Source organism: Cetorhinus maximus, chromosome 9 (assembly GCF_964194155.1).
Source record: "Cetorhinus maximus chromosome 9, sCetMax3.hap1.1, whole genome shotgun sequence".
Lineage (NCBI taxonomy): Eukaryota > Metazoa > Chordata > Chondrichthyes > Lamniformes > Cetorhinidae > Cetorhinus > Cetorhinus maximus.
In genome coordinates, this window is record NC_135887.1 from 13678584 (window position 1) to 13695011 (window position 16428).

Sequence of the window (16428 nt, forward strand, 5' to 3'; positions counted from 1 at the left end):
TTTTTATGGGGTAATATATACTCAACATAGCATTTTCTTGTAATCAATTACTGATTACTTCTCAATAACCCTGCAATAATGATGTCACAATCATTAATTCACTTTTGTGATCATCATGACACATCAGACATGGTGCTCACTGACAGCTAATGTCTGCAATAAGACAAGAAAGGAGCAAATTTTAAAAACCTCTGCACAAAATCGAAACAGTATGTTTTACATAGGCAATAATAAAATCTCAAAGATTAGATGACTGCCTTTTATTGTATAACCTTATCTAAACTTCTTCATTGGGATGTCAACTTTCAATCAACAAGAGAAAAATTTCCCCTATAAATTGTATTCTAAGTACAGATATACTATATAAATGATACAAGGGAGAACTTTAAAGAACAGGTGGTAAACAAAAAAATGTATTTGGATAAGTGTATATGTTCACAAGAGGTATCACAAATTAGCAGTCTGAATCTTATATTTTTCGAAAGAACCCTGCAATGGAATCTTTGTACCTCAACAAGCACTTTAAATATGTTTGAAGCAAATCAGTGCTGCATACATAAATTCAATATTAAAACAAAAGATTTAAAGATTCAATCACAATTTGTTGATTCACAAAACGCATCTATCCAATCAACAGTTGTAATTTTAAAATTAGTTTTTAAACGGTATGAAATTCATATTGCAAACTGCATTTTTACAGTGCCAGCCTCCTACATGACAAAAGTAAATGCCAATTTTTTGCAATTGGTTATGAAGAAATATTCAGACTTCATTTAATGCCTTAACAAACTGTGTCATTTCAGCATCTGCTACGCTGACAAATTCAGCAAAGGTTTTCTGTTCTACAGTCGAGGCAGGCCTAACAGACACACATTTAAAAAGGTTTCTTCTCTGATCATAGGTCCCCATGCATCTGTGTACCTGTCCTCTGATCAGTCTTGGAAGGTCACGGTCCTGTTGGAAATAGCAAATACAGGCTTGACATATCAACCAGTGTATTAGTATTCAGTGGGAAAAAATTCAAAATGCTTGGTATGCTACAAATCTTACCAGCACTAGATGCTAATATAATAGCTACAGTGGGCCAAATATAAAATAGAAACTACTGCCAAGCACTATAATATATTCATTAGAACCCAAGCCAAGGTTAAATAAAATTTAGAAAGACTGAGTTGGCAGAACGCGGCTATAAAATGAAACAACCAAGAACATACAGATTTTAACAGTGATATAAAATCTAATTCTGAATTGAGCAGCAATTAGTCTATCAATGCAGTCTGAAGTTGTTTTTAAATAAATACGCAAGTGAACATGCAATGCAAGAATGTACCAACACACTGGGCTGGATTTTCGCTACCGAGGCAAGTACCTCGAGTTGGGAAATTTCACAATTCGCTGAACCCACCTTGGTGAAAAGTGCCCGACACAGACAATTTCTGCTCCAGGCTTTGGCGGGGGGGCGGGGGAGAGTGCTATCTGGGCCCACCATCACTGAAAGCATAGTATAGGCAGCCATACAGACGGGCGAGTGCCGAGGAAGAGTGGTTAGAAGGTCCACTTCAGTTCTTTGGGACGTTGTCCCAGTTGTTTTAATAGCTGTTAGGTCCTTTAGCCCTATTTGCTCACACCCACACCCACCCCCCATGCCTGCTCATAGACCCATGCCAACTCAATGCAAACTCATAGCCCCACCCACCTCCCATACACCCTCATAGCCCCCATGCCAACTCAGTGCCCTCGTGTCCCCAACTCACCCCATGACACTGCATATCCCCGTGCCACCTCCCTTGCCACTTCCCCAGTATCCACCATGAGCAGACCTCAGGAGTCATGGGCAGATGAAAAGTAAACGTCTAAATCTAATTCAGCTTTCACTAATACACACTTGATAGTAAAAAAACTCCCATTCATGAAATCCATTCAAAGCTTTTAAATCTCATCAAGTGGTTAATCAAGTATAAAAACAATTTCTACTTAGATTTTCTTTATTTAGATTTTCAGAAGCTTCTGATAAGGTCCCACACAAGAGGTTAGTAAACAAAATTAGAGCGCATGGGATTGAGGGGAATATACTGGCATGGATTAAGAACTGGTTAACAGACAGAAAACAGAGAGTAGGAATAAATGGGTCATTTTCAGGTTGGCAGGCTGTGACTAGTGGGGTACCACAAGGATCAGTGCGGAGCCCCAGCTATTCACAATCTATATCAATGATTTGGATGTGGGGATTAAATGTAATATTTCCAAGCTTGCAAATACCACAAAACTAGTGGAAGCGTGAGTTGTGAGGATGCAAAGATGCTTTAAAGGGGTTTGGAGAGGCTAAGCGAGTGGCAAAAATTTGGTGGTTGGAATACAATGTGGAGAAATGTGAGATTATCCACTTTGGTAGGAAAAACAAAAATAGAGTATTTCTTAAATGGTTAGAAGCTGGGAAGTGTTGAACATCAAAGGGACTTGGGTGTCCTTGTTCATGAGTCACTGAAAGCTTACATGCAGGTATGTTTGACTTCATTTTATGGTGCACCTACTTTGTAATCAATTGCAAGTTACCTCCATAAAAGACTATACATAAAGAGATTATACAAAGAAACATAACTTAATCAAAAATGTTCAACATAATGACTGCTTTTTCTCTCAACTTCAGCAATTTTAGTTCAAGTGAAGCTGTCATCTTTTTCATGGTAGCATAGGTTACATGGTTATGAAGACGATTCTCCAAAGATTATTTTCTTTGTTTATAATAAGATAAACCAAATTATCAGTGATTGAGATGTAGGAATTTATCATCTTAGAAGATGGCTGTGATTTTGCCAACTTCTACCATATTTGATCATAGCTGGATGAGCAGCAGAAGAATAAATGTTTTTGTGATTGAGTGAAGGAGTTGCATAACTTTTCTGATTCCATTTATTTCATTTTATAGACTTCCCATTGTACTATCCACAGTCAGCTGATAATATAAGATTATTTAGATACCGAGTACTCAATAGGGCAAAGTCCCTAGAGGAGTATAAAAAGTGCAGGGGGGAAATTAAAAAGGAAATTAGGAAAGTGCATGAGAAAGCATTGGTGGGTAGAATAAAGCAAAACTCAAAGGGGTTTTTTAAATATATAAAGAGAAAGAGAATAACTAGGAAAAGAGTAGGACCAGTGAGGGACCATTCGAGGTATGTGTGTGTGGACCCGGAAGACGTGGGTACAGTCCTCAATGCATACTTTGCGTCGGTCTTCACAATGTAAAAGGAGGACGCAGGTATAGACATCAGGGTGGAGGACTGTGAAATATTAGAGGAAATTAACATAGAGAGGTGGTACTAGCGGGTTTAGCGGCATTAAAAGTGGATAAATCCGCAGGCCCGGATGAGATGTATCCCAGGCTGTTGAGGGAGGCAAGGGAAGAGATATCAGGGGCCCAGGCAGTAATTTTCAAAACCTCTCTGGCCACAGGTGAGGTGCCGGAGGACCGGAAGACTGTTAACGTTGTCCCAATATTTAAAAAGGAAGGGATAGATCAGAAAATTACAGGCCAGGCAGTCTAACATTGGTGGTGGGGAAGTTACTAGAAAGAATTCTGAGGGACAGAATATATCTGCACTTGGCGAGACACAGATTAATCAGGGATAGTCAGCATGGATTTGTGAAGGAAAGGTCGTGTTTGACAAATTTGTTCAAATTATTTGAGGAGGTAACCAGGAGCGTTGATGAGGGTAATCCATTTGATGTGGCTTACATGGGCTTTAACGAGGCTTTTGATAAGGTCCCTTGTGGCAGACTGGTCAAGAAAGTAAGAGCCCATGGGATCCAAAGCAAAGTGGCATGTTGGATCCAAAATTGGCTGAGAGGCAGGACGCAGAGGGTGATGGTGGAGGGGTATTTCTGTGACTGGAAGTCTATTTCCAAGAGGGTTCCTCAGGGCTCAGTGCTGGGGCCCTTGCTGTTTGTGGTGTACATAAATGATTTGGAGTTAGATTTAGAGGGTATGATCAAGAAGTTCACAGATGACACAAAAATTGGTAGGGTGGTAAATAATGAGGATAGCCGTAAATTGCAGGATGATATCAATGGACTGGTCAGGTGGGCAGAGCCGTGGCAAATGGAATTCAACCCGGAAAGGTGTGAGGTAATGCACTTGGGAGGGCTTACAAGGCAAGGGATTGCACTTTGAATGGTAGGACCCTGGAAAGTACTGAAGATCAGAGAGACCTTGATGTGCATATCCACAGATCCTTGAAAGTAGCAGGGCAGGTAGATAAGGTGGTTAAGAAGGCATACGGGATACTTGCTTTTATTGGCCAAGGCATAGAATACAAGAGCAGGGAGGTTATGCTGGAACTGTATAAAACACTGCTTAGGTCACAACTGGAGTACTGCATGCAGCTCTGGTCATCACATTATAGGAAGGATGTGATTGCACTGGAGAGGACGCAGAGGAGGTTTGCCAGGATGCTGCCAGGGCTGGAGGGTCTGAGCTATGAGGAAAGGTTGGATAGGCTGGGGTTGTTTTCCTTGGAGCAGCGAAGATTGAAAGGGAACCTGATAGAGGTGTATAAGATTATGAGATTAGATAGGGTGGATAGGAAGGCACTTTTTTCGTTAGTAGACAGGTCAATAACCAGGGGGCATAGATTTAAGATAAGAGGTAGAAGGCTAAGAGGGGGGTTGAGGAGAAATTTTTTCACCCAGAGGGTGGTGGGAGTCTTGAACTCACTGCCTGAAAGGGTGGTTGACTCAGAAACTCTCGTAACATTTAAGAAGTATTTAGATGTTCACTTGTGTTGCCATAGCCTCCAGGGCTATGGGCCAGGCACTGGAAAATGGGATGTTCTGATGAGCAGTGTTCTTGTCACTCAGATGTGAAACCTTTCTGCACAAGATAAAGGCAGGTGCCTCAGTCCTTAGGGCCTCTTCCCTGTGCTCTATGCAGCCTTTAGGCCAAAGTGATGGTCCGGCCTTCCCTGGAGACATTACTGATGCCTGCACCTCGGCGATGCTTGTCATTGCTGTCATAATATAGTGGGCAGGCGCCAGAGAGTTCTCTCATTCTCTCGGTGTATTCTCAGCACTTTTACAGAGGGGCTCGCCCCCATCTCTTCAACATCTGTGACCACTGATGCTGTGCGCCAGTTCCTGAAGGGCTCAGGTGGTGAAGGCGGTCAAAGCATCAGATGCTTCTAAAGTTTCATGGCTGCGTCTCCATGGTATGACCCTGATCACGGAGCGCAAGCGAGCTGCCCTTGGCCAGACAGGAGTCAGACATTTTCAGAGGCTATGTGAAGATTTATGGAGTGTGCTCAATGCATGACATCATTATCCTCCTGCAATCGAGCGACTATTGGGGTCTCCACCGCGTCTCCATGACAGGCGCATTCTCACAGAGGGTATTCACGCTGCCATAAGCTAGACTGGAGTCAAACGTTCACAAATGCGATGTGAGGAACTATGGGGTCACCTCACTGCATGTCATCATCATCCTCCACAAATGTAGCAACTATGAGGGCCTCCCGAGTGCACCTGCCTCATCTAGCCAGTCTAAGGACCTCATCCTGTCATTGTCGCCTATGAAGACCTCCTCAGCCTCATCCCCTTCAGCGTCCTCTTCATTGGAGGAGACATGCAGCTCCTCCATCTCCTCCTCAGCCAGCTCATCTCCCCGCTGGAGCACCACATTATAAAGGGAGCAGCAGACGACGACAATGCGTGACAGCCTCTCCAGACTGTATTGCAGGGCTTCACCAGACTGGTCCAGGCACCAAAACCTCATCTTCAACATCCCGATGATCTGCTCCACCAAGTTGCAAGCTGCAGCATGAGCCTCATTATAGCATTGCTCTGCTGCAGTCTAAGGCCTCCACATGGGTGTCATCAGCCACGGCCTCTGCGAGTAGCCCTTGTCCCTGAGGAGCTATCCCTGCAGCCTCTGTGGACCCTGGAAGACTGCAGGGATCTGTGACCAACTGAGGATGTAGGCATCATGACGCTCCCTGGAAACCATGAGCACATCTGCAGGATGCATATCTGGTGGTCGCACACCAGCTGCACATTCAGCAAATGGAAGCCCTTGCGGTTGAAGTAGTGTGTTGCGACAGAGTTCTGAGTGCCACATGAGTCAATCACACCCTGCACCAATGGGAAACCCTAGATCTGGGCGAATCCAATCGCTCTTGCATCCTGGCTGTCCTGGTCCCGGGCGAAATGCACAAAGTTGTGTGCCCTCGTGAAGATTGCATCCATGACCTCATGGATGCATTTGTGGGTGGAGGCTTGAGAGATCCCACAGAGGTCACTTGTGGAGCCCTGAAAGGAGCTACTGGCATAGAAATTGAGCACCACAGTCACTTTCACAGCCACTGGCAGTAGATGCCCTCCATGTCCCTGTGGCGTCAAATCCTGTAGTAAATGGCAGATGTGAGCGACCAGTTCCCTAGAATGTGCAGTCTTTGGCGACACTGGTTCAGGAATGAAAGGTGGCATCTATAGTCGAGGCGCTGACCAGCAATGGCTCGCTGTGACTCTTGGGTGGCATGTGTGGGACTGAGGTTACTACTCCTGCCCTTGTGCAGCCAGGAGCCTCAGTTGCTCTCTCCTCCGTCTTCTTCGTGCTCTGTCAGCCATCAGGCATGCAGCCAGTTCATGGCTCCATGATCCAGATGCACTCCTCCTGCAGGATGTAAGAGAGAGACATACGGTTAGCATAGATATACAAAGAACCTGTCCTAGACGGCCCCTTAACGCTTCCCGGAGAGTGCTGGCCACCACTTGGATGGCCAGGGATTAGTGCGCTGCATGGCTGCCCTGTTAGCTTGAACCATGGTGGAGACTGGTCCAAACCGGGATGCTGACATTGCAAGAGGCTGTGAATGCTTCCATCAGTGACTGCTACATGGCCAGCTTTAGCGAGGAGATTGTACAACATGTATAGTCCAGCTGCTCTGCAGTCCACTAATGTGCTCATGAATTTGCAGTCTGTGCCAGTAGGGGGTGAGGGTGGGGAGCTCAGCAGGACTTGGTGGCACTTTGATGTCTCTGCGTTGCTTGAGTGGGCAGATAAGCTATGAGCCCAACCTCAATCATTTCAATGTGTCTGCGCCTGAGCTGTCTCAGTTGCAGAGGAGTGGTCACTTTCCACAGGTTTCCCAAATGCATGACCACTTCCCTTGCCCATCCTACACCCCCATCCCAAATGCTTGTGTGCTGTATTCAACGACAGGGCTGCCTTTGCCCACCCCCCACCAGTCACCTCAATGACAAGGCTGCTTTGCCTCCCCTCCCACAAGTCGCCTCAATGGCAAAGATGCACCTGCCCCCAAACTCACAAGTTGCCTCAACGGCAAAGTTGCACTTGCTCTCCGCTCCCCCTCACCCTCAAAAGTCGCCTCAGAGACACGGTTGCCCTTGCCCCCTGACTCCACCCCCCCCACCAGTTGGGCATGGCGGCACCTAACCCCGGCTCCCAGCGCCACTGAAGCCTGTAAAGCAACGGGTAACCCTGGCAAGTTCTGCAGAACGTTGCTATGCACTTACCTCCAGTTCACCCAAAGTGCAGGCTGCCAAGTGCATGTTGCCTCTGTGCTGTTGTGAAACACATCGGCGTGCTTTCCCACCGACGTGGACTGACAATCTAGCAGAGGTGCGAGAGCCTGGCAGGATGGCCTGATAATGATGTGCTGATCTATTACAATGAGGTTGCGGATGACTGATGGCGGGAAATGTGGCCCACCATCGGTGGGTTGAATGGACAATCGCAACCTGCCTTCCTGGTGTTCTGAAACCAATTGCGCCATATTATCTGCTCACGTCACCTATCACGCCCGCCGCCAGCGGGCACGGAAAATTCCGCCTTGGTGTGTGAATTATTTGAAAAGTAAATGTAGTGACAAAAGCAGATTCGTATCCTATTCCACAGTTGGAAGATTGTATTGAGAAGGTGGACAATCAAAGTTTATCACAAAGATTGACTTGCTGAGAAGATACTGACAAGTGCCGTTATTGGAGAGAGCAAAGGAGATATTGGCTTTTGTGATGCCAGATGGACTATATCAGGTTAAAGTTATGCCATTTGGTATGAAAATGCACCAGCAACATTTCAAAGACTGACAAAGTAATTGCAAGGCTGAGCAATTGTGCTGTTTATACTGACTGGACCTGATGGGTTATTTCCTAGGATATTAAATTAAGTAGCTACACAGATAGTGGATGCACTGTTAGTAATCTTTCAAGAATCCTTAGATTGTGGAAAAGCCCAAGAAGATTAGAAAACCACCAATGTCACGCCCTTGTTCAAAAAGGGAGGCAAAAAACAGGTAACTATAGGCCAGTTAGCTTAACATCCGTCATTGGGAAATTTTTAGAGTTTATTATAAAGGATGTAATAACAGAGCATTTAGAAATACATAATATAATCAAGAAGAGTCAGCATGGGTTCATGAAGGGGAAATCATGCCTGACAAATTTATTAGAATTCTTTGAGGAGGTAACAAGCAGGATAGATAAAGGGGAACCAGTACATGTAATATATTTGGATTTCCAAAAGGCATTCAATAAGATACCACATATAAGGCCACTTAATAAGATAAGAGCCCATGGTGTTAGGGGTAGTATATTAGCATGGATTGAAGATTGTCTAACTAATAGAAGCCAGAGAGTTGGGATAAGGGGGGCATTTTCAGAATGGCAACTTGTAACTAGTGGAGTGCCACAGAGATCAGTGCTGGGTCCACTATTATTTATAATATAGATTAATGACTTAGATGAGGGAAGTGAATGCACTATCACCAGGTTTGCAGCTATTAAAATAGACACAAAAATAGGTGGGAAGGCAAGTGGTGAGGATGACACAAAGTCTACAGAAGGATATAGACAGGTTAAGTGATTGGGCAAAAAACTTGGCTGATGGAATATAATGTGAGAAAATGTGAGTAGGCAGGACGCATAGAGGAGCTGAATACTATTTAAATAGAGAAAGACTGCAGAAAGCTACAGCACAGAAGGATTTGGAAGTCCTCGTGCATGAATTCCAAAAAGCTAACATACAAGTTCAGGGATGGCAAATGGAATGTTGGCCTTTATTTCAAAGGGAATGGCGTATAAAAATAGGGAAGTCTTGCTAAAACTATACAAAGCACTAGCTGGACTACATTTGGAATACTGTGAACAGTTTTGGTCCCCCTTATCTAAGGAAAGATATACTGGCATTGGAGGCAGTCCAGAGATTGTTCACTAGGTTGAGCCCGGATATGGAGGCATTTTCTTATTAGGGGTTGAGTAGGTTTGGCCTGTATTCATTGGAGTTTAGAGGAATGAGAGGTGACCTTATTGAAACAAATAAGATTCTTAGTGGGCTTGATAGGGTAGGTGCTGAGAGGCTGTTTCCCCTTGTGGGAGAGTCTAGGACCAGAGGGTATAATCTCAGAGTAAGGGGTCACCCATTTAAGACAAAGATGAGTAATTTCTTCTCTCAGAAGGTAGTGAATCCGTGGAATTCTTTACCGCAGAGGGCTGTAGAGGCTGGGTCATTAAGTATATTCAAGGCTGAAATAGACATATTTTTAATCAGTAAGTGGATCAAGGGTTATGGGGAAAAGGCAGGAAATTGGAGTTGAGGATTATCAGATCACCATGATCTCATTGAATGGCAGAGCAGACTCGGTAGGCCGAATGGCCTGTTTCTGCTCCTATGTCTTATGGTCCTATGGTATGTTTCTGGTCCAACAAGAGGGCACGCGCTGTTGGACCTGGTTCTAGGGAATGGGTTGGCCCAAGTGGATCAAATAACAGTGGGAGGGCATTTAGGGAACAGTGACCATTGTATCATAAGGTTGAGGTCGGCCATGTAGAAGGATAAGGAGCAATCCAGAGCAGGGATAATTAATTGGGGGAAAGCCAACTTTAATGGGATGAGAATGCATCTGAGTTGAGTGAGTTGGAATCAAATATTGGCAGCAATGACGGTATATGAACAATGGGCTACCTTCAAAGAGTTAGTATTGCAAGCAATGTCAAGATATATTCCCTTGAAGGGGAAAGGCGGGACAAATAAGTTTAGAACACCCTGGATGACCAGAGAAATAGAGGTGAAGGTGAAAAGGAAGAAGTACGTGTATGACAGATGTCAGGTAGAAAATGCAATGAAGAATCAGGCTGAATATAGAAGGACCACAGGGGAGGTGAAAAAACTAATCAGAAAAGCAAGGAGGGAGCATGAAAAGAAACTAGCAGCTAACGTAAAAGGGAATCCCAAAGTCTTCTATAAGCATGTAAATATTAAAAGGGTGGTAAAAGAAAGGGTAGGGCCAATTAGGGATAAAAGAGACTTTCATGTGGAGGCAGGAGAAGTAGCAGAGGTATTAAACGAGTATTTTGCATCTGTCTTTACAAAGGAAGAGGATGCTTCCCAGGCCGAGGTGAGAGAGGATGTAACTAGTACACTTGAGGAATTTACATGCAACTGAGGATACCGAGGAGGTGAAAGTGGAAATTTCAGAGGCACTGGTGATAATTTTCCAGTCTTCCTTAGACAACAGGGGTGGTGCCGGAGGACTGAAGAATTCCGAATGTTACACCCTTGTTCAAAAAGGGGTGCAAGGATAATGCCAGCAACTACAGACCAATCAGTTTGAATCCAGTGGTATAGGGAAACTTCATGGCATTGGTGCAATAATTAGAGATGACCTTGGTCCAGGAGATCAGGATGTAGAATTGGTTTGGGTGGAGATGAGGAATAGTAGGGGAAAGATGGATGTAGATAGGTTGAGTGAGTGGGCAAAAATCTGGCTGATAAGAGTATAATGTGGGAAAATGTGAAGTTGTTCACTTTGGCAGGAAGAATAAAAAAGCTGAGTGGTACTTAAACGGAGAACGGCTGCAGAATTCCGAGGTGCAGAAGGATCTAGGTGTCCTAGTACATGAGTCACAAGAAGTTAATATGCAGGTACAGCAAGTGATCAAGAAGGCTAATGGAATGCTATCCTTTATTATGAGAGGAATTGAACATAAAAGTAAGGATGTCATGCTTCAGTTAGACAGGGCATTCGTGAGACCACGTCTCAAATATTGTGTTTTGGTCTTCTTATTTAAGGATGTAAATGCGTTGGAGGTGGCATTGGCAAGGTGGATGTGGAAAGGATGTTTCCTCTTGTGGGTGAGCTGCAATTTTAGAACAGAGATGAGGACTTTTTTTCTCTCAGAGGACTTTGGAACTCTCTGCCTCAGAAGGCGGTGGAAGCAGGGTCATTGAATATTTTTAAGGCAGAGGTAGATAGATTCTTGTTAGACAAGGGAATTGAAGGTTACTGGGAATAGAGAGCAATGTGAAACACAAAAGAGATCAGCCATGATCTTATGGAATTGCAGAGCAGGCTCGAGGGGCTGAATGGCCTACTTCTGCTCCTATTTCGTATGTTCATATAATAAAGCTGTTTCAAAACTATACTGTATTTTACCTTACTGGCCAGAGACATGTGATGCTGAATTGAAAGGAACAACATGTCACTTCTTGAGAAAATATCTATCAAAGCTGTGATAAAATTGGGGTGAAATTAGTGAAGGGTTTTCTTTACAAATTATTGTAAATAATGTATTATACATCTCAGAGCCACAGAACCAAAGTACAATAATGATTAGGCAGATGGATAAATTATGTGTAAAAGTAAATGGAATGTAAGATACCAGCTAGCAAATTTTTGAACCAAAGCATTGGTAAGTTTGTTCAGCAAATTATTTTGGAGGATGATTTTAGTCTCATTTAGCATGCAGAATTAGTTGGCACTTTTTTATCATTTGTAAATTAGTTCTCCATGTAGCAGTATAGATTTGTACTCAGTGATGCCTGTTATATTGGCACATGCCCAAAGCACTATGTGGTTTCAACTGAATTTACTGCTCTATTTTTATTTTTACAGATAAAGACTTTAAAATGGCTTTAATTTTATGGCCAGAATTTTATGCTTCTACCGGTGGGTTCTGAGGGGACAGGTAAGTCTGAATTTACATGGGCAGGGTTCCCTCCAGGTTCCCGCCCGCTCAACCTGGTAGTGATTTTACAGCAGAGCGGGCAGGGCCTCAGACGGGAAACCCACCCTTGCCACAATTAAGGCCTATAAGTGGCCACTTAAGGGCCTTATCCTGCCCAGCCTCAATTTTTAGGCTGACAGGCGGATGACAGCTCAGCAAGGAAAACCCGAAAATTAACTGAGTTCGATCTCGGGCGGGAAAGCAGGACAGGAGGGTGAGTTGGGGGGCGGGGGTGCCTCCATCAGAAGGCCCCTTTTGACTGGGACGCCCTCCCCTTAAGGACCGGTGATCCGGCTCCCCATCACCACCCCCATCCCCCGTGGCCTATTCCCTGAGACCCTGATAGCCCCCCTCATGACACCCAACGTTGCCTAACTTCCCCGCCCTAGGACCCCCTACACTTACCTGTCCTCCAGATCCCAGGACTTAGTTCCAGGCAGCTCCCTGCATTGCTTCTTCCGGCCACTGCAGCACTGTGCCTGGACAGTTTGGAGAGCTATTGGCCAATCAGATTTGCCAGCAGCTCTCCAATGCGGGACTTCCTCCTGGGTGAAGGTGGAAGTCCTGCATTATGCCAATCCGCACTCATTAGAGCATAAAGTGTCATAGGGGCTGCTGGAGTCGGCAGAGATGTGTTCCCCCGCCACCCTGAAAAATCAGGTCTATGTTTTTTTTTCCAATTTGTCCCTTAATAAGCCTTACCTCCAGCGCTCCTTGCAGGAATTTTGGCTGGGAAAGGGATAGAGATAAACCTGAGCACATTAGGTTAATGGATGCAAAAGAAGCAACTAGGAGCAACCACTTAATACGTCCAAGCATCTGATTCCTTCATTTACTCGTTCCTTCTGTAACTCTATAGAACGACAAGAAGTAATAGTAGCTAGTGCCTGTGAAAGGCCACAAAATTTGTTATGGCTATGTATGCAGCATTTGTAATTTTGTGTTGATGCAAGAAGCTAGAAATCCTATCCACTGGAACCTTATTGCGAGAGTGCTACACTAAATCTGGAACATATTATACATTATATAGGAACATTTGATATTGTGATAGACTAAAGATACATGATTTATTACCATCATCTTTATTCCCTGCCTTATTGAACAGAAGATTTTCCACTAAAGAGTTACTGAAGTTAATCAAATGGAACTGCAGACTCATTCTGCAGTACTGACATTAATTTATGTGGAGCAGCCTGTAGATGCGCTTATATTAAAGAAGCCAAAATCCTCTGTATGGCAAGCAAGATAATGGCAAGCTTTTTTATACAGTATGATGCTCCATCCTGTGGTCCAGCTGAAAAATTACAACATCTATACATACTGCATGCAACTGCTCAATTGCAACGTATCTGAATGTCACAAGATAATTATGGATGAAGGTGGTCATTTGATTTATCTAATTCAGAGAGTTTCTAAATATCAGAGAGATTCTAACTATCAGGGGAGGTGATGGCATAGTGGTATTGTTATAGTGGACTAGTAATCCAGGGTAATCCTCTGGGGACCCAGGTTCAAATCCTGCCTCGGCAGATGGTGAAATCTGAATTCAATAAAAAAAAAAATCAGGAATTAAAAGTCCAATGATGATCATGATTGTTGTAAAAACCCATCAGGTTCACTAATACACTTTAGGGAAGGAAATCTGCCATCCTTTCCTGGCCTACATATGACTCCAGACCCACAGCAATGTGGGTGACTCTTAAATGCCCTTGCAAAACTGCCACAAAGACATGAAATTGGATGGACCACCTGGCACTGACAATGGCAAAGTCCTCCTTACTAACATCTGGGGGCTAGTGCCAAAATTGGGAGAGCTATCTCACAGACTAGTCAATCTCACAGAATCATACCTTACAGGTAATGCCTCACCATCCCTGGATATGTCCTGGCAGGACAGGCCCAGCAGAGATGGTGGCACAGTGGTTTACAGTCGGAGGGAACTGCCCTGGGAGTGATGTTCAACATTGACTCTGGACCTCATGGCATCAGGTCAAACGGGCAAGGAAACCACCTACTGTCCTCACTCAGCTGATGAATCAGTGCTCCTCCATGTTGAACATCATGGAAGCACTGAGGGTGGTGAGGGCACAGAATGTATGCTGGGTGGGGGACTTCAATGTCCATCACCAAGAGTGGCTCGGTAGCACCACTGCTGGCTGAGTCCTAAATGACATAGCTGCTAGACTGGGTCTGTGGCAGGTGGTGAGGGAAAAACATATGTGACCTCATCCTCACCAACCTGCCTGCTGCAGATGCATCTGTCCATGACAGTATCGGTAGGAGTGACCACTGCACAGTTCTCGTGGAGACAAAGTTCCACCTTCACATCGAAGATACCCTCCATCGCGTTGAGTGACACTACCACTGTGCTAAAAAGATTTCGAAGAGATCTAGCAACTCAAGACTGAACATCCATGAGGTGCTGTGGGCCATCAGCAACAGCAGAATTGTACTCAAACACAATCTGTAACCTCATGGCCAGGCATATCCCCCACTCTACCATTACCATCAAGCCAGGGGGTCAACCCTGGTTCAATGAAGAGTGCAGGACGGCATGCCAGGAGCAGCAACCAGGCATACCTAACCAGGTGAAGCTATAAAACAGGACTATTTGCATGCCAAGCAGCAAGTGATAGACAGGGCTAAGCAATCCCACAACCAACGATCAGATCTAAGCCCTGCCACATCCAGTTGTGAATGGTGGTGGACAATTAAACAACTCACTGGAGGAGGAGGCTCCATAAATATCCCCATCCTCAATGATGGAGGAGCCCAGCACAGCAGTGCAAAAGATAAGGCTGAAGCATTTGCAACAATCTTCAGCCAGAAGTGCCAAGTGGATGATCCATCTCGGCCTCCTCCAGAGGTCCCTAGCATCACAGGTGCCAGTCTTCAGTCAATTCGATTCACTCCACGTGATATCAAGAAACGGCTGAAGGCACTGGATGCTGCAAAGGCTATGGGCCCTGACAATATTCCAGCAACGTACTGAAGACTTGTGCTCCAGAACTTGCTGCATCCCTAGCCAAGCTGTTCCAGTTCAGCTATAACACTGGCATCTACCTGCTATATGAAAAATTGCCCAGGTATGTCCTGTACACAAAAAGCAGGACAAATTCAACCCGGCCAATTGCCGCCCCATCAGTCTACTCTCGATCATCAGTAAAGTAATGGAAGGAGTCATGAACAATGCTATCAAGCGGCACTTGCTTAGCAATAACCTGCTCACTGATGTACAGTTTGGGTTCCAACAGGGCCACTCAGCTCCTGACCTCATTACAGCCTTGGTTCAAACATGGACAAAAGAGCTGAACTCCCGGGGTGAGGTGAGAATGACTGCCCTTGACATCAAGGCAGCATTTGAGCGAGTGTGGCATCAAGGAGCCCTAGCAAAACTGAAGTCAATGGGAATCAGGGGGAAAACTCCCCACTGGTTGGAATCATACCTAGTACAAAGGAAGATGGTTGTTGGAGGTCAGTCACCTCAGCTCCAGGATATCACTGCAGGAGTTCCTCAAGGTAGTGTCCTAGCACCAACCATCTTCAGCTGCTTCATCAATGACCTTCTTTCCATCATAAGGACATAAGTGGGGATGTTCGCTGATGATTGCACCATGTCAGCACCATTTGCGACTCCTCAGATACTGAAGCAGTCCATGTCCAAATGCAGCAAGACCTGGACAATATCCAGGCTTGGGCTGACAAGTGGCAAGTAACATTTGCGCCACATAAGTGTCAAGCAATGACCATCTCCAACAAAAGAGAATCCAGCCATCACCCCTTGATGTTCGATGGCATTACCATCACTGAATCCCCCACCATCAACACCCTGGGGGTTACCATTGACCAGAAACTGGACTAGCCATATGAATACTGTGGCTACGAGAGCAGGTCAGAGGCTAGGAATCATGCAACGGGTAACTCACCTCCTGACTCCTCAAAGCCTGTCCACCATCTACAAGGCACAAGTCAGGAATGTAATGGAATACTCCCCATTTGCTTGGATGAGTGCAGCTCCTACCACACTGAAGAAGCTAGACACCGTCCAAGATAAAGCTTTCCGCTTGATTGGCACCACGTCCACAAACATTCACTCCCTCCACCATCGATGCACAGTAGCAGCAATGTGTACCATCTACAAGATGCACTGCAGGAATTCACCAAGGCTCCTTTGACAGCACCTTCTAAACCCATGACTACTACCACCTAGAAGGACAAGGGCAGCAGATAAGTGGGAACACCACCACCTGTAAGTTCCCCTCCAAGTCACTCACCATCCTGACTTGGAAATACGTTGCCGTACCTTCACTGTCGCTGGATCAAAATCCTAGAACTCCCTTCCTAACAGCACTGTGGGTGTACCTACACCACATGAACTGCAGCAGTTCTAGAAGGCAACTCACCACCACCTTCTCA

The 16428-nt window shown here is 45.0% G+C and overlaps 1 protein-coding gene across 4 annotated transcripts in view; it reads right to left on the minus strand.

The window, feature by feature from the left end:
• Positions 1 to 704: 704 nt before the first annotated feature.
• The window catches only part of spata22 (spermatogenesis associated 22), an 88534-nt gene continuing 72810 nt past the window's right edge, over positions 705 to 16428 (minus strand). For all 4 annotated transcript variants that reach the window (XM_078547820.1, XM_078547819.1, XM_078547817.1 and 1 more), the window contains one exon: positions 705 to 954. In XM_078547820.1, coding sequence (XP_078403946.1) covers positions 763 to 954 — 192 coding nt within the window. In that variant the 3' untranslated portion in view covers positions 705 to 762. The remainder of the gene's footprint in view (positions 955 to 16428) is intronic.